Raw genomic sequence first — 26,317 nt, 5'->3', positions numbered from 1 at the left:
GCCGCAGTTGCCACCTGGCGGCGGGCCCCGCGTACTGCCCCGCTGAGGGGCTCCGGCCGCGCCGCCTCGCGCCGCCTCGCCTCGCCTCGCCTCGCCTCGCCTCGCCTCGCCTCGCCTCGCCTCGCCTCGCCTCGCCTCGCCTCACGGGGCGGCCAGAGCTGCCCGTGCCGGGACGTGGCCCGGGGGCACCGAGCGGGACCAAGGCCCGCAAACCCCGCCGGGCCCCCCCCTCACCGCCGCCCGCCCCGCCGCCCGCCCCGCCGCGGACTACAACCCCCACAATCCCCTGCAGCGCGCAGTCCCGCCTCCTGCGCATGCGCGCCGCGCTGCTTGCGGGGTTTTCCGCTTCCGGCGCGCCTCGCTCTGGTCCCTGCGGCTGGCGGCCGAGCCTTGTGCCTCCGCCATATTGTCTGTGTGCGGCCGGCTGGCGGGCGGCGAGCGGGCGGCCGCGGCAGGTACCGGCGGGTGGCGGCGGCTCCGGCGGCCCTCCTGGGGCTGCGAGACGGAGGGGGCGACGGAGGGGAGGCGCAAACGTGTCTCCCGGCCCCCCACCCCCACTTCCCCCTCCCCCCCTTCCCCTCCCCCGCTCCGGGCACGGTGTGGGCTGAGGGGCCGGGGCCGCCCCTCAGGAGAACTGGGTCGCGGCGGGAGGCCCGGCCCGGCGACGCTGAGGGGGAACCAGGCGGTGGCGGGGAGGGAACAGGCGGGCCCGCCGCCGTGGGGAGGGCAGGCGCCCCCGCCTCTCGCCCGCGGAGGGTGGCTCCGTGCCCCTGCAGCGGGGGGGCTGGGCAGGGCGCTGTGGGGGGCCACTTTGGCTGCCTTCAGCCTGGCCTGAGATCGGCTCTGCGGCCCTCCCGCTGCCCCCGGCCACGCAGGAAGGGCAGGGCCCCACGGAAGGGTAGCCTTCCCCTCCCCGCGGCTCTCCGAGTTCGCACGGTTAGGCGGTGTGGGTGTTATTTACTTAAAAGACTGTCTTGCCTTTTCGCCGCCCTACCTAAAAAAGCAGGGGGCTGCAAGGTGCACGGAGGGGCGAGGAGAGGCCTGTTTCTTCTTGCTCCCACCCGCGGCCGTGCAGGGACTCTGTTCTGGGCCTTTCTGGGTGGAAGAGAAGGTGGTTTTTACAGATTTCCACACCAGTCGCTCTCCTCTTCTGAAAGCAGCGGTGGTCAGTCGCGCCCCTGCTCTAATTTAGTTAATTGTTCCTCGGGGCAACGAGCTGTGTGGCAGTTGGTAAAATATGCTTTGTAAATGAAAGGGCAGGTCAGATTATGAAACCTCAGTGTGTTGTCAGATTACTTCATTCTTTCTTACTAAGGGCTTTGGGTACAACCGATAAAGTTTGGATTATGGACACTCAGTCAGTATACATTGTGCTGACAGCAGTAGTTGATCTGTGCAGAGACTCATGAGGGCATGTGCCTCACTTTTGCAAACTGAATTTATGGATCCTGAGCCTGTGTTGTTCAGTGGCGCAGTCCTTTGCGCCCGTGCTGAGCCCTGGTACCCATGAGAGGCCTGCAATGGTGGGGGGTGTGCACTGTTCAAACCTGCTACTGGGCTGGGGTGTTGGAGAGCTGCTCATCTGCTAATGAGTGATGCCAGGCAGAAAAACTGGGTGCTACACATGCCTCTTTAGAGGTGGCCATGCTGCATGCTCCATGTGTGCTCACCTGGCTCATGCAAGCTTTGTCCTCAGCACACTCTGGAAACAGCTAGGGAAGAGCAGCTCGTTCTACGTCTGAGGGTCAGCACCCGTTGGGGGTAGCTGTGGGGGCATCATCACCTTTCTAGAGAAAAGCTCATGGAGAGAGCAGTGTTTCTGCTTGGGGGCAGGTAGCAATTTATTTTGCTCTTTGTATGCTCTCTTCAGAAGCATAATTGTTGCTCGAAATATTCAGGCTCAAACAGAGTTGGTGTTCCTGCTGTAAGGCCAATCAACCTGGGTGTTGGATGTGATTCTGTCAGCGCAGATTCTGGGTGTAGCATAGGTAGGTGTGGAGGAGTCGCTCATCCTGTGCATTGTTCACAGTGGCATGATGTAGAAAAGGGCAAAGCTTGTGTTAGGAGAGGGGAGACTGTGCTTGGGAAGACTTTGGGGAGGATTTGGGGGAAGCAAAGGTTGATCAGCTCCTTAATTAGTCCTAGAATTAGGACAAGGGTAATGTTCCAGTTCTTATAGCACAATGCTGTGTCTGGGTGAAACATACCAACAGCAGTATGTCCTCTGTGGAGGCACACCATCTCTATAACTGGAAAAATAAAACTGGAGTAGGATGCAGCTCCCACTGACAGAAAAGTGTCCACTCCCGTGTACAGGGCAGTCTGCTTTCCACCCTCAGGAGATCTGCCTGTGTCTTGGGGATGGAAGTCTGGCTCTTTAGGTGCCTCCTGGCAGAGAAGGGTTTGTTGTAAAGGTCCAGACCTTTGCCTGAGTGTGAAGTACGTAGGTCTTTGCTGGTAGACAGTGATTCTTCCCTTTCATCTTGGCAATGGAGACAAATTCCCTTTTTTTTTACCTTTCTCTGTTACCTGGTAACAAAATTTCTATCACTTCTGCATTGTTAGAGAAACCTTGCTGTCTTCTAGTTCCCAGAGTAGGCAGTAGTGGAGATTTCAGTGTCCATGTCCTGAAGCTCAGACCAGTGAGCTTGCCGAGTTGGATGCTGCCTGCAAGGAGTTGAAATGGGGTTGAGGAAGGTGGTAATGTCAACCCTGGAGTGAGGAAGGTAATATCATCTTGGCCTTGGGTGTAGCAAAGGAGGGGAGGCTAATGTAGCTGAGTAACGCGGTATGGTGGGTATAAACCTCAGAATGTGGAAAAATGTGAGAGAATTGGATGCTGGAGGAGAAAGCAGATACTTCCAAGTGGGAGATTCAGAACAGCTTCTCTGGGTTTGGCAGGGCACGTGAGTTCATGGATTGAGGAGAAATGGGTTCTAGTGGGAATCATAGAATGGTTAAGGTTGGAAAAGACCCTTAAGAACCTCAAGTCCAACTGCTAACTTATCACTGCCAAGTCCACCACTAAACCATATCCTCAAGCACCACATCTACCCTTCTTTTAAATACCTCCAGGGATGGAGACTCCACCGCCTCCCTGGGCAGCCTGTTCCAATGCCTGACAACCCTTTCAGTGAAGAAGTTTTCCCTAATATCCAACCTAAACTTCCCCTGGTGCAGCTTGAGGCCATTTCTTGTTGCTAGGGAGAAGAGACCGACCCCCGCCTTGCTACAACCTCCTTTCAGGTAGTTGTAGAGAGCGATAAGGTCTCCCCTCAGCCTCCTCTTCTCCAGACTAAACAACCCCAATTCCGTCAGCTGCTCCTCATAAGACTTGTTCTCCAGACCCTTCGCCAACTTTGTTGCCCTTCTCTGGACATGCTCCAGCACCTCGATGTCCTTCTTGTAGTGAGGGGCCCAAGACTGCACACAGTACTCGAGGTGCAGCTCTTTGGAAGAAGGATAGTAAAATTGGCAGTAGGTTCTAGCAAGTGTGGAGGAAATAGGAACATGGAATGTTTCATGATATTAAGTGGAGTTTAGTCTTGTGCAGGGGCAGTTAATGATACTTGTTTACTTGAAAAAAGCTGATGAAACATGAGAATGAAGATGCAAACCTGGGAGTGGGGATTACTGGGGAGAGACTTGGTAGAATACTATTTCCTGAAGGTAAGACACAGAAAGACTTTGATATTTGAGATTTGGGGCATTTTCAAGCAGTGCAGGTTAGGTAAATACATATGAAATGAGTTTGTGGTAGGAATCTTGGGAGGACAGGGTGTCAAAAGGTGGTTATAGATTTGTGGAGTGGTAGAGAAAGAAACTGGTTCTAATGTGATAAAAGGGATGGGGGATGTGATTTTTCACAATTTTATTAAATGGCAGGTGTCCTTACCTTCTACTTGATTTATTTTTCTGCATTTTCTTCTTACAGAACTAATTTTCTCTTCTTGTCTTTCCTCATGTCCTCTGAGGAGTAAGGGAAAGGAAGACACGAGAAGCAAATGGGTGACATTGTGGTGGTGTGATTAATTTCATGTCACATTTCTGAAGAGGCAGGGATTTATTTCTGAGTTACCAGACCTGTCCCCTCTGCTTTTCCTCCATTGCTAACATTAAGGTATCTGTTTTATAAGCTATCTGGGCAACATAGATGCTATCTTAGATTTTATTGTCCCATGATGGTCTTGAGAAAATAAACCAGATTTTGAGACCAGGAGGGACCGCTGTGCCTTAGTCTGGCTACGAACATTATCTCATTTTGATTGCAAGAGAACACTTGGATAATTTTTCTGAGCTTGGATATCTCCTTCCAGCGGCTTCCAAGAGCTGACTTTCCTGGAATTTTACAGAACCTAACTGGAGAAAAGGAGTTTTCTTTTGGATCTAGAAAAACTGTTTTGAAGAGGAGACTGCAGCTTTCTGAACCGATGTTAGTGCTCTTGCTGAAAGCAGAGTGGTTCTACAAGCTGTTTTTTGGACCCTGTTTGCCATCTATGTGCCAAACCCATCTCTTGGTAGGAAAGGTTGGTAAGAAATGGTATTGTTGATGTGATGTTAGGATCAATGGTTCACAGATACCCTCTGTTGCTCAGGTGTCAGTTGCAGAGAAGCAGCAACCTGAGCCTGACATGAGTCTTACCGGCTCTTTATTCAGACTGTTCTGGACAGTTTTAGTCAAACAAATTATTTTCCATTTCATGCTGCTGCTTTCGGAAGCTGAAGAGCAGAAGCGAGACGTTGGAGTTCTTTGTGGACTCTAGACAATGCCACCACAGACTCATATTTGGAAGATTACAATTTCAATAATTGTGATTTTCCAGAGTTTATTTCTGTCCTTATGACCGATTTCTAATTTTGAAGGAATATTACCGTTTACAGGGAGGCACTTTCTGAAGTGGGCTGTCCAGCTGTTTAATCTAATGGCTGGGTTATGTTATGGCAATTTACTTGAAGTGAACGGCGAATAAAATGTGTACTAGATGGAAGCAGAAAATAATTTTGGGCCAAGGTGGAATTTGGCTGCAGGTTGCCAACTGGATAGTCGTGTCTTCCGGTGTTAACAGCAGTCCTAGAAAAATTAAGTTATTACATCTGTTTTTGCAGAGAAGTAGGCTTCTGCCCATGCACCTTCTGGAACAACCAAAGGGTAAAGTAGTCTTTTTTTTTTTTAAATTAAGCTAAGCGTAGGGAGAGTCCAGCATGTTCTGCAGTGTTAACACAGAATTACATGCCAGAATTTGCTTTCCACTGGGTGGGAGAGGTCTTGCCATGTTGTGAAGAAGTGCCCCCAAACTCCTCCTGCACATCCAGGGAGGTGAAACGGTGCCTCTCCTGTGTTGTGGCCAAAGCCCTTGGAGAAGGCAGTTTCTCAGTGCGTCTTTGCACACATGTGCGTGAGTTGTCAGTGAATCTTTGTTTTTAGTGTTCTGGCAAAGGATGAGTGTGGACATGCACAACAAATTAATTTCCAGTACAGAAAATCAAGAGCTCCTGCAGTGTTCTTTCTCCTACAGGTTTTGTCACAGATTTCTGTCTGTTACCAGTGTGCTGTTTCCAGCCTTGCCTTCTGCAGATTAAGCAGCACTTTGATTGAACTCCAGCAGGGAAAGGAGGGCTTTTGCTCACTCAGGAAGTTGTGCAGCATCCAGATTCATGTCAACTCAGCTTACAAAAAGTTACAAGTTTTGGTATTTTAGGACATATGGCATTCAGGCATACGTCCAATGTGTGCATCTTACCAGGCATATAAATGTATACTCGTCCTGACGTAATGCTGTGCAGTGGCTTTACTAGGTGGTTGCAAGGTGCGAAGAGAGATGCTGTGGAGATGGACAAACTTGTCCTTGTATGTGGCCAACAGTGGTCTGGGTTTGTTTGGCATGGCAAGGGTGGGTTCAGCATTTGTGTCCCTGCTGGGTTACAGTGAGTGATGAATGATGTGGTCACCAGGCTTCAGTTAATCTCCAAAACACTGGTGTGAAATATTAGAATCTTAGTCAATACATATACATCACCTGCAGTGTCTGGGAGAGCTGCTGGTCTGGCTGTAGTTGTATAAAACCAGACCTTGGTGTGTTGTGTTAGGGTACCCGGTGCATAATAGATACTGATTTCTGGAGTTCAATAGCTGTTTTTTCCATTTGGCTTTTGGAAGAGTTGTAACTAGGTTCATCTTGTGTTAATAATGATGAATTTTTAGAGAATTATATTAGAACAACTACTTTCTGGCAGGGGTTTGCACCAGGTGTCTCTTGCTGAGCCTTCTGGATGACAGCTGAACCATGAAGATGGTTTGCAGTGCATTGCCTGCTCAATGAGAACAGCTGATCACAGGGATTTCCTGAAGAAATAGTTAAATGCAATGTATGCTGGTTTATCGTTTGGCTCTGGTAACTCTTCTGCCTTTAGGAACTGCATGATCAGATAAATTAAAAAGGTGTAACTTTTACAGATGGTAGGTACAGTTCAGTTATCTGAGTTCTAGCTAAATCATTCTCTGTTTGTGAATCATAGGAGTCAAATCAGCTGAACGATTGGCCTGTTAGTGCCCTGTGCTTACTAATTAATGAGGAAAACAACTGTGTCACTTAGCAGTAATTAGGAAGGTAGAACTTTCCAGAGGATGCTGCCAGTTGACCTGATGTCAGCTGTGAAGAGCCTGTAGTTGTGCTGAAACATTCACCTTCATGAGCCTTCAGGAAGAGTGACCAGGTGTTGCCAGGATCACAGAAACGGTAGTTTTGGTAATTTACTTGGAAAATACTGTCCGAAGCTCCAGCAGTAGGAGCTTTGGTTTTAGTAACACTCTTAGAATAATCACTTCACGCTGAGATCCTTGTTAGTGCTCTTGTTTTGCCTTTAGGTCAGACCTGAAGAGATGTACATGTCTCTAAAAAACCCCACCGCCTTTGCTGCACTCCCTGCTTGGCCTGAGCTGTTGGGACAGGGAGGAGATGCCAGCATAAGAGTATTGTCATCTGGTTCTGTTTTGGTGTGTGTGTGCTGACAGGTGAGTTTGGCAATTCCTGGTTATATTTGTAGCCATTTTTATTTTATTGTGTCAGGATTCTTCAGTGCTGGCAGTAATGATGCCTGCTGTGGTTTGTGGGACTTCAGGAACTGTGCCAGGGGAAGCTGCAGGTGTGGCAAAACAACAGAGCCTGTACTCAACTGCTGGGGCTTGGGTGTCTTGCTGGTGTCACTGCCCACTGCAGCTACACATCCTCATCCAAGATCAGTCTTGGCATTTTTATGTTAGGGAAAGCTTTCCCTTTACTCTGTGTGCTGCAGACTAGCTTAGGTCTGAAAATATAAGGGAGAGTCCATTATTTTAGGGGGGTAAGTGGTAAGAGGAGAGCTTTCAAAGCTGACTGTTCTATATAACATCCCTTGGGAGACAGTGAGCTGGCAGCTTTGTGCTGCTGGAGAAAATCCCGGCTGTTCTGCCCCAGGTACATGTGCTGTTGCCAACACTGAAGTTTTGCAGAGGACAGTTCTCTAGCTAGGCTGAGATGCTGGAAGGTCTGCATAGAAGGTCTGTGTAAGCTTTGCTAAAATTTAGCTGTTACAGGTCTGAACAAAGATAAAGACTGTGACAGAACTTCTGCTAGGAGAATGTGTGGGCACCAGTGATACTGCCAGGGCAACCTGGGGAGTGTCAGACGTGATAGACGCTGCTTTCTACATTTGTGAAGTGGGAGAGTTACGTTTTCCCCAAGGCTGTGGAGGTTATAAAACATGGAGTTACAGTAAAACCATTTCATGATCAGTCCTGTGACTTCTGTATAGATTGTGATCCTCATTGCAAGGGGTGGCCTCTTCATTGGCAGGAACTGCAGGGAATTCAGGGGAGGAATCGGTGAAGTTGATGAAGGAAGAACCAGTCTCAGTTTTAGGATATTGCTATTATAGAATTACTCCAAGTGCTTCTTCCAGTTTAGCTAAACCTATCAACTGTTTTCCCTAGTGACTTCTCATGTCTTATTTTGAGTTAAATCACAACTGTTCCTGTTTCTTTTTTTAAAGAATGGCTGAGGTCTTTATATTGTTATATATTATTATTTATTTTCCACAGTCAGACAACCATCTATGTAGAACATATCTGGAAAATAATTTTGGTGGAAAAATATAGTTAGAGCAGACTGTGCTGTTAAAAGTTTTTTCTTGTTTTTTTTTTTTATTTCAAACATAAGCTTTTTTTAAACTCAATTAGATTTTAAAATCTCCTTTTCTAGTGATATTGCCCCTTTAGTAGGTAAATGGTCTTCAGGAAAGAATGTAAAATGTCAGTTTCGTTAATCAAGGCTTGTTTCTATTTCAGCTATAAAATCATAGAAAAATATAGGTTGCAAGGGACTTCTGGAGGTCATCTGTTCCGTATTCGTATTGCTGCAGTTCCAGCATCATGAAAATATGTGTCATGGTTTTAGCTGGGATAGACCATGACAATATGCAAATGAGATTTCTTTTGAGAGATAGAATGTATTTTTTATAAAATTGGTTACTATTATGTCTTCTTTTAATGGTAAGCTGTGTTTTGATTAGTGTTGGCTGCCAGTAGGCTGCACTGTAGTATTTAAGCATGTCTTGATCTTTTAATTTCAGTGGTGTTCATCCAGTACTAGATGTTCTCCAAACACTGAAGTAGTGAGTGCTCCTTCCCTGTGAGGCTTGCAGGCAAGGCCTAAGTGGGCTATGTGAAGGAAATAGTTACCAGTTTTATCTGATAATTGTAATGCTTTCGCTTGCTAATAACGCACATTATACACTCATGATTTCAGAGGGTCGGTTTGAGCCATTTACTATGAAAGGTGATGTCTCACTTGTGGTTGTGGATAAAAGAGAGGAACAACCTTTTTATTCCAGGCTACTTAGTGTAGTTCTTCTCTCAGCTGACAGAGGGCTTTTCTTGTTTCAAAATGAACTGGCTGCTGTCTGACTGAGCCTGTTTACAGTCTTAGCCTGTCACAATCGCTGCTGGTAATAAGCTTACGTGGGGAAAGTAGAAGTGAGAGGAAAGTGTCTAGACCTGTTTGAGCAATCTGTACATCTCGCTTTCTCCTTGAGAGGAAGATGAGGTTGTCTGGGATGGTCTATGTGGAATTGATAAAGTGATGGAAGTGTTTTCTTGGCTCTTTGAGTTTGGCTTGGTGCAGTTTGGGGCCTTTCTTACTCCTTTGGGACTGCTCTCTGGTAACTGAATCTGAGTTGAGGGGCGTCATCAGTAATGATCACGTTTGTGGGGTGTTGAATATAGTTTGCTTTGCTCTGTCGGGATGAACTTGGAACTACCCAGCAATATACTGCTCATACCAAGGGCAGCATTGATGCTGGTAGCAGCAATGCACAGGGGAGCCAGTGTCAAGTGTTCTTCAGCGCATTGTTTATACTCCAAACCTTATCCACAAAGGTCGTCTCTTGGAGAGCACTTGCAGGTTCCTTGGGACACCAGTCTTCTGGGAAGCTCTTGGCTTCCAGCTCACTGGGAGTCTGTATGTGTGATGCATCATACTGGTGCGACTTTTTAGGTTTAAGGTTCTGAGTAACTGTGCTTGAGAGAAGCTCTGTGCCAAAAACATTTCCATTTAAAAGGAGGAAAAAAGATTCCGTTATCTGTTATTCTTGACTAAAAAAAGGAGAGGTGAGTTTTTACTAGAGGCTAAGTAGGTGTGTTTGTCAAACTAATTTGCATAGATTTCTTAGCTATGTTTTGTTGTTACTTGCTGTAAGTGGATAAATCTGGAAAGAGAGAGGGCATAGGAAATTCCTATACTCATTGGGTATAGGTGCTGTAAGTATGGATACTTCACAAGAAATCAAGTCCTTGATGGGGGTTGCCATTGGGATTAGAGTGCGTGTTTGGGATGATAAAATCCCCTTTTTTAAAAAGTAGGTGGGTTGTAACAGTGCTTTAAAATGTTCTAAAAATGAAATTCAAAGTAAACGTTGAGAGGCTTTTTACCATTTTATTGAACTTTAGGCACAAAGCTGCTCAGACAACAGGCTACTGTTAGAATAATTCAAACTTTTAAGAACTGATCTCTTAATTAATAGGCCTTGCAATTAAAGAATTCCTATATGATGGCAGCACAATTGTTTCTCTTGACTGGGGCTCTTGGGCACTCCTGCAGCATAATTATCAGTGGTACAAGCAGTGTTCTATTTGGCCATGTTCTTGTGATTATTTTTTTTTGTGGTTTGATTTTTGGGTTTTTTGTACACAGGATGTACACAGGCCTAGGTGTGAAAACCAGGCACTGACATTTTTGCATGTAGCTTGTTTGGTATAGTTACCATGTGAGCGCTGTTTGGTAATGCCTTCCCAAAGGGTGTCACCACAAGTGCTGAAACAGAAGAGCTGTTCTCTGTCCTTGCACAGGCAAACCTTAGCATTGAACAGTGTTTTTCAGACGGTAAATGGAAGCTTTGTTTTCCTCTCTGTGATCCCTGCTATATTGCCTAAAAGCTCATGGTTGTGTTTCCTACTTAAGGACTTCTCTACCAGAGAAATTAAAATTTTCAGAGGTGCATTGTGTTTTTTGGAGATTCTCAGCACTACACTGGACATGGCAACCTGATTTAATTATATATGCTTTGACTAGATTACTTTCAGTGGTCTCTCCCAGTATAAATTTTTCTATGATTCTGTTCTTAATGCAGGAATTAATAAATGATATGCTCTGTTTGGTTTCTGACTGCAGAAATAGAACTCATCTTTTAAAACAAGCTCAGGACACACATCTCATCTAGGTGTCATTGCTGCTCTTACTGTAGATTTTCTGCCTTGAAACTGTGAGCTAAACTGACATTTGCATGACCACGCCTGTCCCCATTATTTGTCCCTATTTGTGTCAGTCTGTTCTATCGATGAGCTTGGATCCACTGCAAAATTATCCCTCTCTAGGGGCAATGAAAGCAAAATATATACAAATTCCTTGGCAGTTTTGAGCAGAGAAAGTGAAAAGCTTTCAGGCAGGGTAAGTGTGTATATGTGCAGAACTTTGCTTTAAAACCGAATTATCTGTGTAGACTGTCTCCTCTTCTTGTATAAAGAACAGTAGACAATAATACCTACCTTCATAAACAGACATTGAGTGCCATTCTTAGAAGCTGCAGTCCGATGATTTCCTGAAAAAGCCCTTCTCTGAGCATTCTGTTACAACACGCAGCTTGTGCTAGGCTACAGCATGTGACAAAAAATATCCACTGTGCAATTTGATCTGTCTTTAGATAATGTGATTGAGTTTTCTTTTTTTTACCGTGCTGAAACTGATGTTGCTAAGTTGGATGAGGTGGAGAAGTCATGTGTTCCTTATTGATACTGAGCTGTGCTTAAAAATTAAAATTGCTTGGTCATCTTAGAAATATATAGCTTCAGTTAATTCCCACACAGGAGTATTGGGCAGAGGAAATCAGCTGGTGCGTGTCCTGCTGGAAGCACATGGAATGAGGAGAAATAAAAACACAGTGATTAAACTTTGAAATCTAATAAATTTCACTATACTAAAAGTGTTCTAGTAAACTTGCATGCTTTGTTAATGCCTGAATATGTTTTGGAATATACGTCTAATTTCTGAGTGTCTGAGTCATGGCACATAAATGGTTTGAGGTCTTAGATGATTGCTGCCTAATCGTCTGAAAGTGTATTTTGTTAGAGGACTAATATTTTGTCCAGGAATAGATTTTTTTTCTATTAAGTAATACTTCATATTCTTCCATTAGCTGAACACCTGGCTGAAGCGCCCCATCCTTCCTTTATTGAGCTGAGGCCTCAGTCACACCTCTGTTGTGGACTTTGGAACAATGCCATGTGCCTTTTTAACCTTGGCTGGATTACCACAACCCGGTCTACCTGGAGCTGCCTTTAACACCGTTTCTGTGTCAGTAGGTCAAAAATATACCCATGCTGCCAAGGTCCATACCACCTGAGGAGGCTCAGTCCATGCCAGAAAGACACCTTACCTACATTTCTGCCTCCATTTCTGCAGAATCAGCTGCTGGTCAAGTTGTGTGACATGGTGAAAGACATCAGATCTGTGTTCCCCAGGTCTTCCTGGGCCTCCATGTGTCCTCCACCATCTTCATAGGCAGTGGTTCTTGCTGTGGTCCTTGCATCAGACTGAAGTACTGCAGACTTTGAATAAACGACAGGATGCTGCAAATAGAGCAGGATTTCACGTCTAGAATTTTCTTCTGGTGTGATGTATCCCAATAGCCTCAGCTTAGTGCTCTGAGCAGATTTCTAGGTATTTCTGATTAATGGGGCTGCTACTTCCTCCTGCATTCTGGCAGTTGCCCATTTTCTGCAAAGGGATAAGACTGGCTTAGCAAATAAATACATTATATTCATTTAGATTATAGCACTGCCCACTGAGTGCCTTTCTGTAAATAGGGCTGTATAGTCTCTGCCACATGCTACACACTAAACAATACTTTCATCCTCTGATACAGCTTCCTTCCTTGTAAGTTATTTTGAAAGCTGACAAAGAGATTCTTGTACTTAAATATTTTAAAAATGTGTTGACTTTCACTCATTAAAGACTTCAGAGGTAAAAAGGCACTACTTTTATTTTAGGTAGGATAATATTGATATAGAAGTTACTCATGTCTTAAATATTCAGAAATTAAAGCATTTGTCTCTGACATACAGTAACTTTCTTTTGAATTATTTTGACTAGTCTCAATACCAATAAAACTTAACAGAATTTATGCAAAAATCACATTGTAAAGAGGAAGAAGTAGAGGTGTTTACCAAATCCTTTGGACAAGCAGAATGCAAAGAAACAGATGTTGCAGCAGAATTATTCTTTCATGTTTGGGTAACGCATCATAATCCAATGCAGATGTCACTGGCTTTTGGACAGCCCAATTTAATGTCTTGACTATAGAAAGTTGTGACCAAAACTGGTGCCCCATCCTAGCAGAACTCTTCTGGATGCCTCAGTTTGTTGTGAAGTCTGTTGTGAAGCATCCTCAAGCTGTTTAATTCCTGAATGGTTCGTAATGACTGGCCTCTGTATCTTCCCAATGTCCTTCCTTGCCTCACTGCTAGTTGGGGATGTACTTTTCCTCATGATGGTCTAATTAGTGTGGATGTAGTTTATCACTATAAATGTCCTGCATCTTCTTGAGAATGTTACTGTGCTAGGACGTAATTGTGTTGTACAGCGTGGTGCTGCTCTTTTCCTTAGGTAAGCCCAGAGACAAGACCCAGTGGCTGCCTGCTCTATACGTCTTGCTCACTCTCAAGTGGGCACTGGGTTATTTGCAGAAGTTACCTGTTGTGAGATGGTGGGATGAGATGTCTGTGCAGGAGGACATGAACAGAGTAGCAGAAGCCTTCTTTGGAATATGTGGAAATGGGAAAAATGTGCTATGAAAATCCCCAGAGTGATGATCAGACTTATCTTTGGATAATGTTTTGGTCCTGGTGCTCCTTTTGGGTGAATACATTTGAATTTTTATTTTGTGGGGAAAGTAGCATGGGTGGCTGTGTTGAAATGCTGTTAAGCTGTTTTATACAAGCCTGTATAGTAATATAAGGGTTGGAGGGTGCTTAAAACTGAGAAGATCCATGCTCTGACACAGTGTCTGGATTTGTCTGCTCTCCTCCAGAAATCTGCTCCTGAGCTGACTGGCCTTGCTTTGTACAAAAATGCTTCAGTTAGTACCTGCATCTTCCAGTGGACAGAAGGGGCAGAGTAGTGGTCTATCAGTTCAGGGTTTTTTCTTTCCACAGAATGAACCAGTGTAGCCGTGCAAACCTTTGTGTGTGAGCACTTGAAAGGCTTCGGACCTTTTAAGAATTACAAGTAAATCCTGAAGTTCTGATTTAAATGGGAATTAGTATTTCTAGCAATTTCTAGCACTTCAGAAAGTGCTTAACTTAGGTTGCACAGGTTACCTTGTTGATCTGTCAGTTCTATTTGCAGAATCGCTTATTAGTGCATTGCAAGAGGCAATAATTGTGCAACCTCAAGCGAGGGAAGTGTTTTGGTTACGTGGGATGGCACAAGACTTCTTCCTCGATGGGGGAAAGATTGTAGCCAGTGGCTCTTGCTTTAGCTCTGGAGCTGAAAGGAAGGAGTCTGCAGATACAGAGCATGTTGCATTTCGTCCCTTTTAGAAAGTTATCTTTGCAACCGTAAGTTTGAAACTACATGCTGAAAGTCGCAAGGGTGGGGCGACGGTGTTACTTTTGCTAGTGGGGCCGAGTGGTCCCGTCCTGTGTGAGAGAGAGCAGACAAATTGTTTTCAAGGTCTGACAAAGGATCTCAGACCTGTGGCTGGGCTCCAGCCTCTCCTTCTCAGCAGCTTTTAATGATTGACTTAAATATTTTAGTACCTTGACGTTTTAACCTCTGGTTTGTTTTCTCTCTGCAGGTGGAAGAATCTGAGGCCTTTATCCTCTGCCAGCTTTGCAGTTCTGGTAGCCTCTGATCTCAGACATTTCATCATTTCTGTCTGCCAACCTGTCTGATATGTCGGGACCCGTGCCGAGCAGGGCCAGAGTTTACACGGATGTGAACACACACAGACCCCGGGAGTACTGGGACTATGAGTCACATGTTGTTGAGTGGGGGTAAGTCTCTGGGCTTCCTGTTGATGTCCCTGGACAGGTTGGAAGGGACCTCAGGGATCATCTAGTCCAACCTTTCTAGGAAAAGCACAGTCTAGACAAGATGGCCCCGCACCCTGTTCAGACGATTCTTGAAGGTGTCCAACATGGCTGAGTCAACCCATTCCCTGGGGAGATTATTCCAATGGTTGACTGTCCTCACTGGGAAAAATTTTCCTCTCCTGTCCAATCAGAATTTCCTCAAGAGCAACTTGTGTCCATCCCCCTTCTCCTCTCCATGTGATTCTGTGTAAAAAGGGAGTCTCCGTCTTCTTTGCAGCTACCCCTTAAGTACTGGTACATGGTGATGAGATCCCCTCTGAGCCTCCTTTTCTCAAGGCTGAACAGCCCCAGTTCTCCCAGCTCATATGGCAGCTTCCCAGTCCTTTGATCATCTTGGTGGCCCTTCTCTGGACCCCTTTCCAGCCTGTCCACATCCTTTTTGTGTAGAGGGGACCAGAGCAGGGGATCAGTCCCTGTAGGATTTGACATAGTGGAGTGTGGGGAGTTCAGGCACCTGTGCTACGTTAGACTTTTTCATGCTCCTTGGCAGATGTCTAGCATGCATGGCAGTGTTAGGATCACAGGTTTTCTTCATAATTGCAGAAATGGCAGAGTAACCTGTTGTCTGTCTGAAAGTGATTCTTATCCAACTTTTAAATCTCCAGCAGAGCAAGAACATTTTCAGCAGCTCTCTTAGGCGTTTGTTTTGAAGAATATTTGCCAGGTAGTCAGGAAACTTGTCCTTTCACAGGGCAGAAAATCTTTATCTGAAACAGTCTAAGCAGCCCTGGGTGTGGGGCCAAAAAGAAGTGAAAAGATATGTTGCTTCTGACTTGCCTGAGTGAAGATACTTAGCAGACTTAAATAGGTACATGCTATTTTGTGACTTGTTGCTCAACTCTCTGTGAGTGACTGGAAAAGACATGTCTGCTTCTTTTTGAAGGAGGTATCTAAATTGAGCTCATGACTAAACCGTCCAAGAATCAGACAGCAGTAATGCTAGCTTTGTAGCTCTGTGTTCCTGCTTTTGTATGGCAGGGCCCAGACTAAGTTCTGCCTCAGCTTTGGTGCAGTTCTCGGTTTCTCCAGACTCTTCTGAGCATAGTGGTTTGTGCCTAGCCTGTTTTTAAACAGGCTAGCACTTAATTTTTTGGTGTTACTGGCTTTGTTGATTTTTAACAACATTATACAAGGAAAAATGTAGCTTCCTAATATACAGACTGGTGGAAGGGATAGCTCAAGTTTGATGCTGAAAAGCGTAGTTGGGCTTATGTTAGCTGCTACAGAAGAAATAAGTTCTGCATTGAATCGAACTTGGGTGAGTAGAAGCTCCCTGTTGTCTCCCAATTCTTAATCATCACTTTCAGGAGATGTAAGACTCTGGTTAATCCACCTTGTCTGGAAGGTGAGGCAGTGATTTAGTGTTAAAGATCACTGTGTAAATTCTGATGGAAATGACTGAGCTCTTTGGAACTCTAACTTTTTATCTCCACAGAAATCAAGATGACTACCAGCTAGTTCGAAAATTAGGCCGAGGCAAATACAGTGAAGTATTTGAAGCTATCAACATTACAAATAATGAAAAAGTAGTTGTTAAAATTCTCAAGGTGAGCTGGGGATTGGGTAAAAGATAAAATCTGTCCTGAGCTGATCAGGAGGCCAGAAAGTGCAGCACTTGGTCTAAAACGTTCAATATTCTAAAACTGAAATCCTTAAAGCCTGGCTTTGGAGTGTCATTCAGTGCCATCTTTTTGAGACTCCTAATAGAAGCCCTACACTTGGTTAAGTTAGATCTCTGCCTATAAAGAATTAGCCTCTGTCTTAAAGAAGTCCTGATGTGTAGCACATTTTTACTTGGAGCTAAGCAACACTTCAACAGCTGACTAGAAAATTCTCACCTCTTCTACCAGTGCCCTGGCATGCTGTCATGTGGAGGGAGGTCTATGACCTAATGGGATCATTGACTTTCAAAGCCACTGATTAGATTTAGGAACTGCTAACCTTAAAATTTTCATTTCTGCTCTGCATGTTCCATTGCACACATAATATCCTTTAAGACTGAGTGAGAGTGTCCTGGATGCTGGTTATTTAACAGCCTTGACTGGTGAAATACCTTCATTTATTGGTCCTCAGATAGCTCATGGACTTCTCATAGTTATACATTTACCACATGCCAATTAAGAAGTTTTGGACTATCCAATAAAGTTCAGATAGCTTTAAGAAAAAATGCCACCTTCCTAACCTTCACTCACATGAAACTGATGTTTGTAGCTGTCAGGGTTGTATGGTTAGAAAGGAGACTGCAGGTATTTCAGCCCTTACTGGAATGATACATAGTCAGGTAACAACAAAATCTAGCTGTTTTGAACTTAACTTGCAGAGGCTCCGAAGTATTTTGCTGACTTGCAGTCACCTACCCTACCTTGGTCATCTTGATGTTGAGCTGCCTATTAGCTTCACTTTATTGGAGTGCTTCACCTTACACTTTGGGTTTTCATTCTTCAGCCTGTTAAAAAGAAGAAAATCAAGCGTGAAATCAAGATCTTAGAGAACTTGCGAGGCGGTCCCAATATAATCACTCTTGCCGATATAGTAAAAGATCCTGTGGTGAGTATGAAGGGAACTTTAAGGATACAATGGGGTTATGGGTGAAGGTGCTGGGTTTGACTTCAGCTCTGATCTGGCTATTTGTTTTCCCCTGCTCTTAAATCCTGTTTTTGAATTGCTTAATCAGATCAGTTCTTAATCTGATTAACTTCTTTTAGAGGGCCCTTCCCCCACAGGTCCCTTCAGCCCCTCACTTGATAAGGATGAGATACCAGTGAACGGAGACAAGTTAATTCATTCTTCAAACAGTGCTGCCAGGGGCTGCAGGCTTTTGCTCTGCTTCCTCTGTCTGAGGGGAATCATAAGTATGTCTGAGACAGAGGGGCTTCTAGCTGTTTTAAGAGTAAAAATTAATTCATTATCCTAAATGAAAACATATTATCTTAAATTAACATGGCTGAACATTTTTCTTTCTGTTTTAGTCTCGGACACCCGCTTTGGTTTTTGAACATGTAAACAACACAGACTTTAAGGTACAGTGTGGGACGTGAACTTCTAATGTTTTCCATTTGAAAACCACTCGTAATTTTTTCGGGGGAAAGGCAAGTACATAGGGGGCAGGCAGGTTATTTAATCATTTCCCTCTGACATAGTAAATGTCTTTAAAGGTAAATACGCACTAGCCCTTTAGTACTGTTTTGCCACAGAAGTTACAAGATGAGAATCCAGATTTCAAGTGGTATTTTAACCTTCAGAGCAAATTGAAAATTAATCTGTTATCTTGTGGACAAGGAGTGCCTGTCTTTTTGAAACAGTATGCTTTTATGTTCAGTGTGTAACTATTTATTGGAACCATTTTAGATGTGGACAGCTGCTTCTGTGGCTTTCCATACTCCTAGGAAAAGGGATTTAAATGTTTCTTTGTCCCCTTCCCTACTGACCTGCCTCAGGAGAAGAATGGCTGTGCACTGCTGTCTGGAATAGCTGCTTAATGTTGCAGAGCACCGTCAGTCTTTTTGAGACCCTGTCTGCTGGGCAGAACTCATGCTGGTGGTGGGAGAGTGCAACCTGATAGAATTAGTGACAGGAATCGGAATGTACTGTCTGAGCAGAGCTGGATGTAAACTGTGTATGTGATGTGTAAGGGAGAGGAACAGTCTCATGAGAGTCAGATGCAGGATCAGAGTAACTTGGGAAAATTTTACTGTTGCTCCAAATGGGTTTGGAGAACTGCAGCAGCACAGAACAGGGCTGGGTGGTTCTGGAGCGGCAGGGGTGTGATATTTTTCTTGGGTGTTGAATACTGATACGATACGTTTGTATCCCACAGCAATTATACCAGACATTAACAGATTATGATATTCGATTCTATATGTATGAGATTTTGAAGGTAAGTTGGTGTTTTGCTGTTTTACCAGTTTATTTTCAGATCTGCACTCAGATGATTATCATGTCACTAAGCGGGGGGGAGGGAAGAGAGAGCCTGTGGAAGAATTGGATAGAAAAATACATATCATCAGTATCAGTTGTTCAGCTTTGTTTCTGTAATAAATTCTAGTCCTTTGTTTTTTTTACGATAGCGGAGCCTTTGGGTACACAGAGATAATTTAGGATCCTAAATCAAAAGTACATGTAGCCTCCGAAAACAGGAAATTGTAAGCTGCTACTGGCTGGGTTTGTGCCCTAATGTGAATCAAATGTATTTGTCCATTCTTCTGAAACAAATACTTCCTCTTCAGGAGTCTGGAGAAGGGGTGACCTGTTTGATCAATAGTGGCTAGTAACTCTGCTCTTAGGGAATCTGAAATTCCATTTTTATGAGGAAGTACATGAGGTGAAGTCAAAACACTTCTGTTGCTGGGACCCCCCTTCGAAAGGGGGCTTGAGGTGTTTTCTGTGGTCCATGAGTCTAGTCCAGGATATAACACTGGACAGTAAAGTCTTGCCATCTAGTTAGACTTGGTATATGTGGAAATACTTCTGAATATGATTGAACTTGAAAGGTTCTTGTAACTCAAGCATTTGTTTCTTTGTATGTCACCGACAGGCTCTAGATTACTGCCATAGCATGGGAATCATGCACAGAGATGTCAAACCCCACAATGTCATGATTGACCATGAGCACAGAAAGGTAATAACGTGGGGCAGGCTGGAGAGGTCTTACTTTTCTCTTGGCAGACTAGTATCCCTTTTGGGTACTCCTGTGTAGGGATACTAGCAGACATCTTTAAGGGGGGCTGCACTTCCATCATGTGGAGAATTGTAAAATGAACTGCTTTTCTTAAGCTTTGGAGTTACGTGTAACCTGTAAATAGGGTTGGTAAGAGAGGTATTTTATTTAGACTGGTTGGTGATTATGGGTGTGGGGAGAATATCTAAACAGATACTCTGATCAGTATCAAATTAAAATAAAATAGAAGACTTGTAAATGAAGCTTCAAACTAAACTCGCCTCTAGTGTGGTTCAGCCAGTGGAGAACTGGAACATCCCTTGAGCCTTTTTTCTTTGTTGTCTACCATTTCTAGCTTAGACTAATAGACTGGGGTTTGGCTGAATTCTATCACCCTGGCCAAGAGTACAATGTCAGAGTGGCTTCCAGATATTTCAAAGGACCCGAACTCCTTGTAGATTATCAGGTAAGAATTACCAGGATTTATCACTGATTTTTATATGGAAAGTCTGTGCCATTTCAAGGTAGCAAACCAGAAACTCGGGTATCTAGACACCTGAAGCTAAAGGCAGTCCATTCTAAAAGTATCACAGACAGCAGTAGCTATAAAGCCAGTGAATTAAAGAAACTAACGAGTAGCCTCAGGACCTGAGGAAGAGCCACAGAACTATTGTCATGGGTCTTGGAATACAAATGTAGAATATTTTTTTTAGCAAGGCTGCTTTTGCAGTAAGGTACAGGAATGAAACAAAGTCCTTGTGGGAATAGCTAGTACTGCATGAACTTGTAAATTAAGCTATAAAAACATCCCCATATCTGATGCCAGTTTGCTTTATGGAAATGTTGTGGGCTGGAAATAGCAGTGTAACTGGTGACTTTCAGATTTGGCGGTTCTGAATGAAGGCACTTCCTCATCTGCCCAGGTATCTTGTGGAGTCCACTTGTGATGCTTCCCTTCTCTACATGCGCTTCTCAATGATTCATAACTTAGAGGTCTGCAGTGAAAATACAAAAAGGCACTGGTCTTTAATATCTTTATGGATAAGGATGGAAATAGGATACCTGATGTTCTCCTAATTGCTGTATCCCAGTTTGAGTAACTGGAACACTGAGCTGAACAGTGATGTAATGATGAAGATGCATAAAGATATTTCAGTCTGTCCCCAGTGTAATGTGGTTGTGTTTGTATCACTGGAGGGAGGGGGGACCCTGTTAGTATCGGGCGTCTGTTCCGCTTAATTCGTTAGAAATTGAATTGTCCTTCTGGTTTTGTACAGATGTATGATTACAGTCTGGATATGTGGAGCTTGGGTTGCATGTTGGCTAGTATGATATTCCGAAAGGAGCCATTTTTCCATGGCCATGACAACTATGATCAGGTGAGAGCTGGTCACACGCAATCTCTGTTCTCTTAGCATAATGAAGGCTTCCTCGTTACACTTCTATCAAGAGATCCAAAGAAGAATTTAAGCATTTCTCTAATGGCTTATTTGCTCATTTTGAAGTCACGTTCCCTTTCTCAAGTGTGAAGATTATCTAACCACTTAAATAGAAATAAATTTATAGGGCTTTGTATTTATGAGCTCCTTAGTGGATATCTGGAAAAAGTTAAAACAGTAGTTATTTAAAGCTGGTGTGGTCTGGTACGTCGGTTGACTATTCCTGAGGTTACCGAAAGCCCCTGCCACTGCCCACCCTCCTTCTCCTCTGTATAGAAACTGAATTTGGTACAGTTTTATAAGTTTCTGAAATCTTTGATGCATTGCCTTTAGGCAAAATTTTTTATACTTTAACATGTGCTCTGCATCTGAACTAATGTGCAGACATTCAAGAACAGTGACCCTCTGTTCTCAGACCTTCATTCTGGAGCCCTCTGGGGTGGCACTTCAGCCTTCACATGCAAGTTACAGAGTTTCTGCTTTTTTGACCAGTTGTTCTTGCTTCCCCACCCTGTCGGTTTTGAATATTTTCTTGCTACAAAGGGAGTTAGTGTTGCACGATTTCAAGTTTTAGTGATGTTAGGGTATGCAGCTCCCTCCTGGCTGTCGTGGGATACTAAGTTCTGGCTGTGAGCAGAGGCATGTCCGTTATGCCTGTGGCTGTATCTGGCCAGGGAAGACAGAGCCACAGGGGTGACCCTGTGGCTGCTGGTTCAGAGGAACGAGGTCAAGTTCAAGCTCCCAAGGCAATGTGCTGCTGTATCTTCACACTGGCTCTGGCATTATCATACCCTCACAGTAGTGACTTCCTTTTCTGTTTGTTCCCAGCTGGTGAGGATAGCCAAGGTGCTGGGAACAGAAGATCTGTATGACTACATTGACAAATACAACATTGAACTGGATCCACGTTTCAATGACATCTTGGGCAGGTGAGCCAAGGTCCAGAGTAGCCCAGACAGTTACTGCTTTGTCAACAGACCTTGAAGTAAACAGACTTAGGCTTATGGGAGAAATTGGAGCCAAGGTTCTTGAACTGTCACTTTCTGCCTTCTGCCAGTGCTTCCTATGGTCCTTTGTCTGCAAATGGACTTGAGGAAAGGTTTTTAAATGTCACCTAGGCAGTAAATGAACTGCTAGAGCATAAAGCATGAAAGGCAAATGCTCCCTCCATTATTCTGGGGAAAAAAAACAGAACAGTGTTTCTCAGAATTACAGTGCAGAAAATCAGGTGCTGCTTCAGGTGGCATTTACATATCTTTTCCTGTATTTCTATGTGACACATACAAAGCTACTACCAACATTAGTATGTTGGGGGCATAAGAGAAGAGCAGAAGCTGGGATTTTAGGCCTCTAAATCTATTCTGAACTTGAGTCCTCATGCTGCCCAGGGCTGTGGTGGCTGTGCCGCCACGTGGAGACATGGTGTACTGCTGCTTCGTGCTCTGGTACGGTTTAGCCCCGTTGCTGCTGCACCAAGCAGCAGCCTCTCTCAGAAACAGACATCTGTCGCAGTTCTTGCTCTTTAAGACAGTGAATTTTGGCATTGATGTCCCCTGCCTACCCTGATTTAGGTATCTTTTTCTGCAGACACTCCCGTAAGCGATGGGAGCGCTTTGTTCACAGTGAGAACCAACATCTGGTGAGTCCAGAAGCTCTGGATTTCTTAGACAAGCTGTTGCGATATGATCACCAGTCACGACTGACAGCAAGAGAAGCCATGGAACATCCCTACTTCTGTAAGTATCAGCTGCTGTCATCATCCACTGCCCACAGAGTTCTTCCTCTGCCTCTCGGAAATCTCTGTTCCAGTAGGTTGTGCAGATAGGAGCTAGGAATGGCAACATAACAAGCCTGGTCTTTGCAAATAATTGTGCTGGAGCTGAGGCTGTTTGGTGGATAAAGTAGGGCACTACCACCTACACCACCCGAGGAAACAAAGTGTTATATGCCCGTATCAGGCCACTGAATCAGCAGCACTGTGTTAAAGAAGCTTTGATGCTAAACCCATGCTAATTTCAGCAGGTGTTTGGATACATGGATTCTTGTGTTTTGATAAAACCAGAGAACTGGTTTGTTGAGAAAAGGCCTTTTTAACTTCTTTTGTTACTAAACGTGTGCCTTAGTGAACAGTATATTCAGGTCTTGATTTTGCAAGCAAAAATGTAACTTTCAGTAGTACATGTTTTTAAATGCTTGCTGTTCTTCATACATCTTGATATTTAGGTTTTGAAACAGCTGTAACAGTGCAAAATATGAGTATTTGCTCAGTTATATTTTTTCTTGCTGCTGATTGGACTCATGTAATTAACAGACGGTATAGATCTGTATTATGCCTGTGGCAAATGTTCAAGTGAACTGTTTTGCAAGTATGAGCATTAGTAAAGCTGAAAGCTTTGAATGTGAGAGTTGGACAAACAGCTAAATTAAATTGTGTCCAAACAGGTTGTGCTGAACTCAGCCTGAGGAAGGGCAAAATTTGAAATTCCCTTATCTGAATGCAGTAGGCTTGGGAGGCAGGAAGGGGTTGTCCCTCTTCAGATGGTAGTGTTATTTACCCATAGCTGAAAATAAAGAATTAGTGAGTAAATTGGGAACATCTTACAGAAGACAACAAGCTCCAGTGACACTCATTACAGCTCACAGGCTGCTGTGGGTTGTATGGAGACGTGATATATGATTGTAATTTGTGATAATCTTTCTGATTGCTACACCCATTTTCTGGGTTTGGCTTTATGCAACTGTGCAGTTGCTTAGCACAGAAAGGAGATCGACTTCATTTCCTTTACCTTTTGCTGTCAAGCAGTCCTGCTGAACTCCAAAGCGCATTGTTTAGGTGACTTTGCAGTGATCACATTACCTTGGTACCTTCTTGGGTGCTTCCCATTCGAATTCCTGGAAGCTTCTGTGTTCCAGTAGATGATGGTTGATATTATTTGACGTACACAGCTTGGCAGGGCTGGCTGAGCACAGAGGTCATAGGCAGAGTGCTTCAGCTGCTGTCTGGTGACACAGCATCTAAGGGTAGTGTGCTCTTCCTAGATCCCATTGTGAAAGACCAAGCTCGGATGGGCTCGTCCAACATGCCGGGTGGCAGCACTCCCGTCAGCAGTGCGAGTATGATGTCAGGTGAGTTCTGCTCTTGACTCTTCTTGGCGCGTGGTATGTTAAAGCATTTATACGTGCTGTGTGGATGTGAGGATCCAGGAGGGTGAGTTTTGCAGGTGGGGCATTAGGTCATCTCCTGGGACTGATGACAAAGGCAAGGAGGACTATGATGAAGTGGGTGGGAGAGTGCGATAAGGCCTCACTGCAGCCTGACCTGCTTTTCTGGTCTCGTTTTAAAAAGGGCGTTGCAGTTGGATTTTTTTGGCACCAGTTTGAAGGACAGTGATTCTGCCACACACCTGCCCATCAGTGACACCTGTATGTACACAAATTGCACTTTTTTTCAGAGGCTGCAAACAACAGTGACAGATCTTTAATCTCAGCTTATTTTGGCAGTTCTGAAAATGTGGCAAAGCGGCAGTAAACTGACCTGCAAAGATACCATTTAATTTAAGAAGCTGAGCTGTCCTGGATAGCAATGAACAGGTTTCACTCTAATTCCTGCTTACCTGTCTCTCTTCCAGGGATTTCTTCAGTGCCAACACCTTCACCCCTTGGACCTCTGGCAGGCTCACCCGTCATTTCTGCCACCGCCACTCTGGGGATGCCCGTTCCAGCTGCTGCAGGCGCTCAGCAGTAGTGATGGGCTCTGTCTCCTGCTGCCTGAGCTGAGTCAGGTGGGGAAGAGGCTTCCCCCTCCACCTGTCCTCAGGATGCAGCTCGTGCCTGGCAGGGGAAGGGAGGGGATGAACGCTTTGGAGGCACCGTGTCTGAACTGTTGCTTGTGGATTTATAGTAGTTCAGTCATTATATACAAAATTATTATAGGCTGATTTTTCTTTTTTTACTTGAACTTTTCGTAACTCAGGGGATTCCCTGAAAATACCTACAGATGGAAAATTTCTTGGACAGTTCCCCCCCACACCCCCCACACCCCCCAAAAAAAAAAAGTACTCGTCATTTAAGAACAAAGATGAATCAACAGCATTTCCAAACTCTTGCATCCTGCTGGAAGTATCTTCTCTTCATGTTCCCATCATTACTCCTCCACAAGCCTGCACCTTGGGGGATTGTGCTGTTCTCCAGAGACTACCAAACCAAGTCTTCATGAAGCAGGGTAGGGGAATTCTTAAAGTATCACTCACTTTAACCCCCTGTCCTGCATATGACTCAGCCAGGGTACACTGAGGAGACAATTCCAGTATGGAAAGGTGGTATAAGCTTAAAAGAAGTAAATGCAGATAATGTCTGAGACCCTAATTGGAATGAATCATATCTCCTTAGGAGCCAACCAGAATGCCAACTCGCCCCTTTGCATGTAATTTTAGTCTTAAAAGATGAAGTTACTGATCCAATTGGAGTCCTTGCCACCTCCTGAGGAAGGTGGTCCTGTAGAGTAAGCCATACTCTAATCAGCCCCTTTCTCATGGAGGGTTCTTCCTGCCATTGCTTGGCTTGGATCTCTGGAATTAGTTTGTTATTGGGTATATTGGTTTTAAATTGTTTATATAGGTTTCAAGCTGGTGGCTACTTTAAAGCTGGAAAAATCAGACTGCGCCAAGTCCGATATCACATCTTCACCCACCATCCCCTCCCTCACGTGCCATGTGGTGAGAATACCAGTTACCTCACAGTCTTGTAAATATGCACTGAGAGGAAGGAGTGAGCAGAAGTTAACTTAAACTGAAATGGTAGATCAGTAATTGTGGACAAATATTATCATTGACAACAGAAAAGCACCCTTGTTACAGCCCTGCTACCCCTTGCTGTGTATATATACTTTGTCCTTCATATGTGAAAGATCCAGTGTTGGAATTCTTTGGTGTAAATAAACATTTGGTTTTATTTATCGAGGTTAGATTTAAGTTCCCTGTGTAGAGGCCTCCCTAGGGTGGCAGTACACTTCAGCAGAGTGGCTGACAGTCCCATGTGTATTGGGGAGGCTGTGTCCCTTGTTTGGCAAGCAGTGCGGAGAAGCCATACACAAGCATCACAAGCCAAAGTGTCTCCTGGGGCAAGGATCTTTTGCCATAAAACCAAAAAACCCTCTTCTGTTTCAGCCCTGATGAGTGGAGATGCTGAACCACTTCATAGGGGGTTTTGTGTCTGTTGCCATTCATTGGATTTCAGTGACTTGTTTTCAGTCACATGGGGCTCAACAGGAGCAGCTGTAAGCACAATGGCTCCCATCCTAAACCCTTCGCAGCAGTTGCTTGTCCTGGGTGTTCAGTGCTCTTGCTGTTCCTCAGCAAGTGCTGAAGCCTTGGCCTTCAGCTCCTGCTCATCCTCTGAGCACCCATCTCTCATCTGTCCTTTCTTTTGGGGGGGGCGATGGCCATGTTCCACATCAGTAAATTTTGCACAGTAGGGTGGTGTGTGTGGGCTGGGTGAAACTCACTGAAGAGAAATGGGGCAGGAGAACATGAAGCACAG

General features: G+C 44.5%; 1 protein-coding gene across 2 annotated transcripts; it reads left to right on the top strand.

Annotated features, from left to right (window-relative positions):
- The first annotated feature begins 347 nt into the window (after nt 1-347).
- On the top strand, nt 348-25,737 carry CSNK2A1 (casein kinase 2 alpha 1). 2 transcript variants are annotated; one of them, XM_075109066.1, is made up of 14 exons: nt 378-455; nt 6,866-7,012; nt 14,386-14,584; nt 16,119-16,230; nt 17,129-17,230; nt 17,653-17,703; nt 18,501-18,560; nt 19,218-19,301; nt 19,696-19,806; nt 20,618-20,719; nt 21,608-21,708; nt 22,367-22,515; nt 23,819-23,905; nt 24,409-25,737. In XM_075109066.1, the coding sequence occupies exons 3-14, from the start codon at nt 14,484-14,486 to the stop codon at nt 24,522-24,524; spliced, it is 1,176 nt and encodes a 391-aa protein (XP_074965167.1). In that variant the 5' UTR covers nt 378-455; nt 6,866-7,012; nt 14,386-14,483; the 3' UTR covers nt 24,525-25,737. The 2 variants fall into 2 exon arrangements, with proteins under 2 accessions (XP_074965166.1, XP_074965167.1); XM_075109065.1 differs by lacking the exon at nt 6,866-7,012 and having other exon boundaries at nt 348-455.
- The last annotated feature ends 580 nt before the right edge of the window (nt 25,738-26,317 follow it).

The sequence above is a fragment of the Phalacrocorax aristotelis genome, chromosome 13 (assembly GCF_949628215.1).
Source record: "Phalacrocorax aristotelis chromosome 13, bGulAri2.1, whole genome shotgun sequence".
In the NCBI taxonomy this organism is placed as follows: domain Eukaryota; kingdom Metazoa; phylum Chordata; class Aves; order Suliformes; family Phalacrocoracidae; genus Phalacrocorax; species Phalacrocorax aristotelis.
The sequence above is the reverse complement of the archived record's forward strand: the minus strand, read 5'-3'. Positions and strand labels throughout refer to the sequence as shown.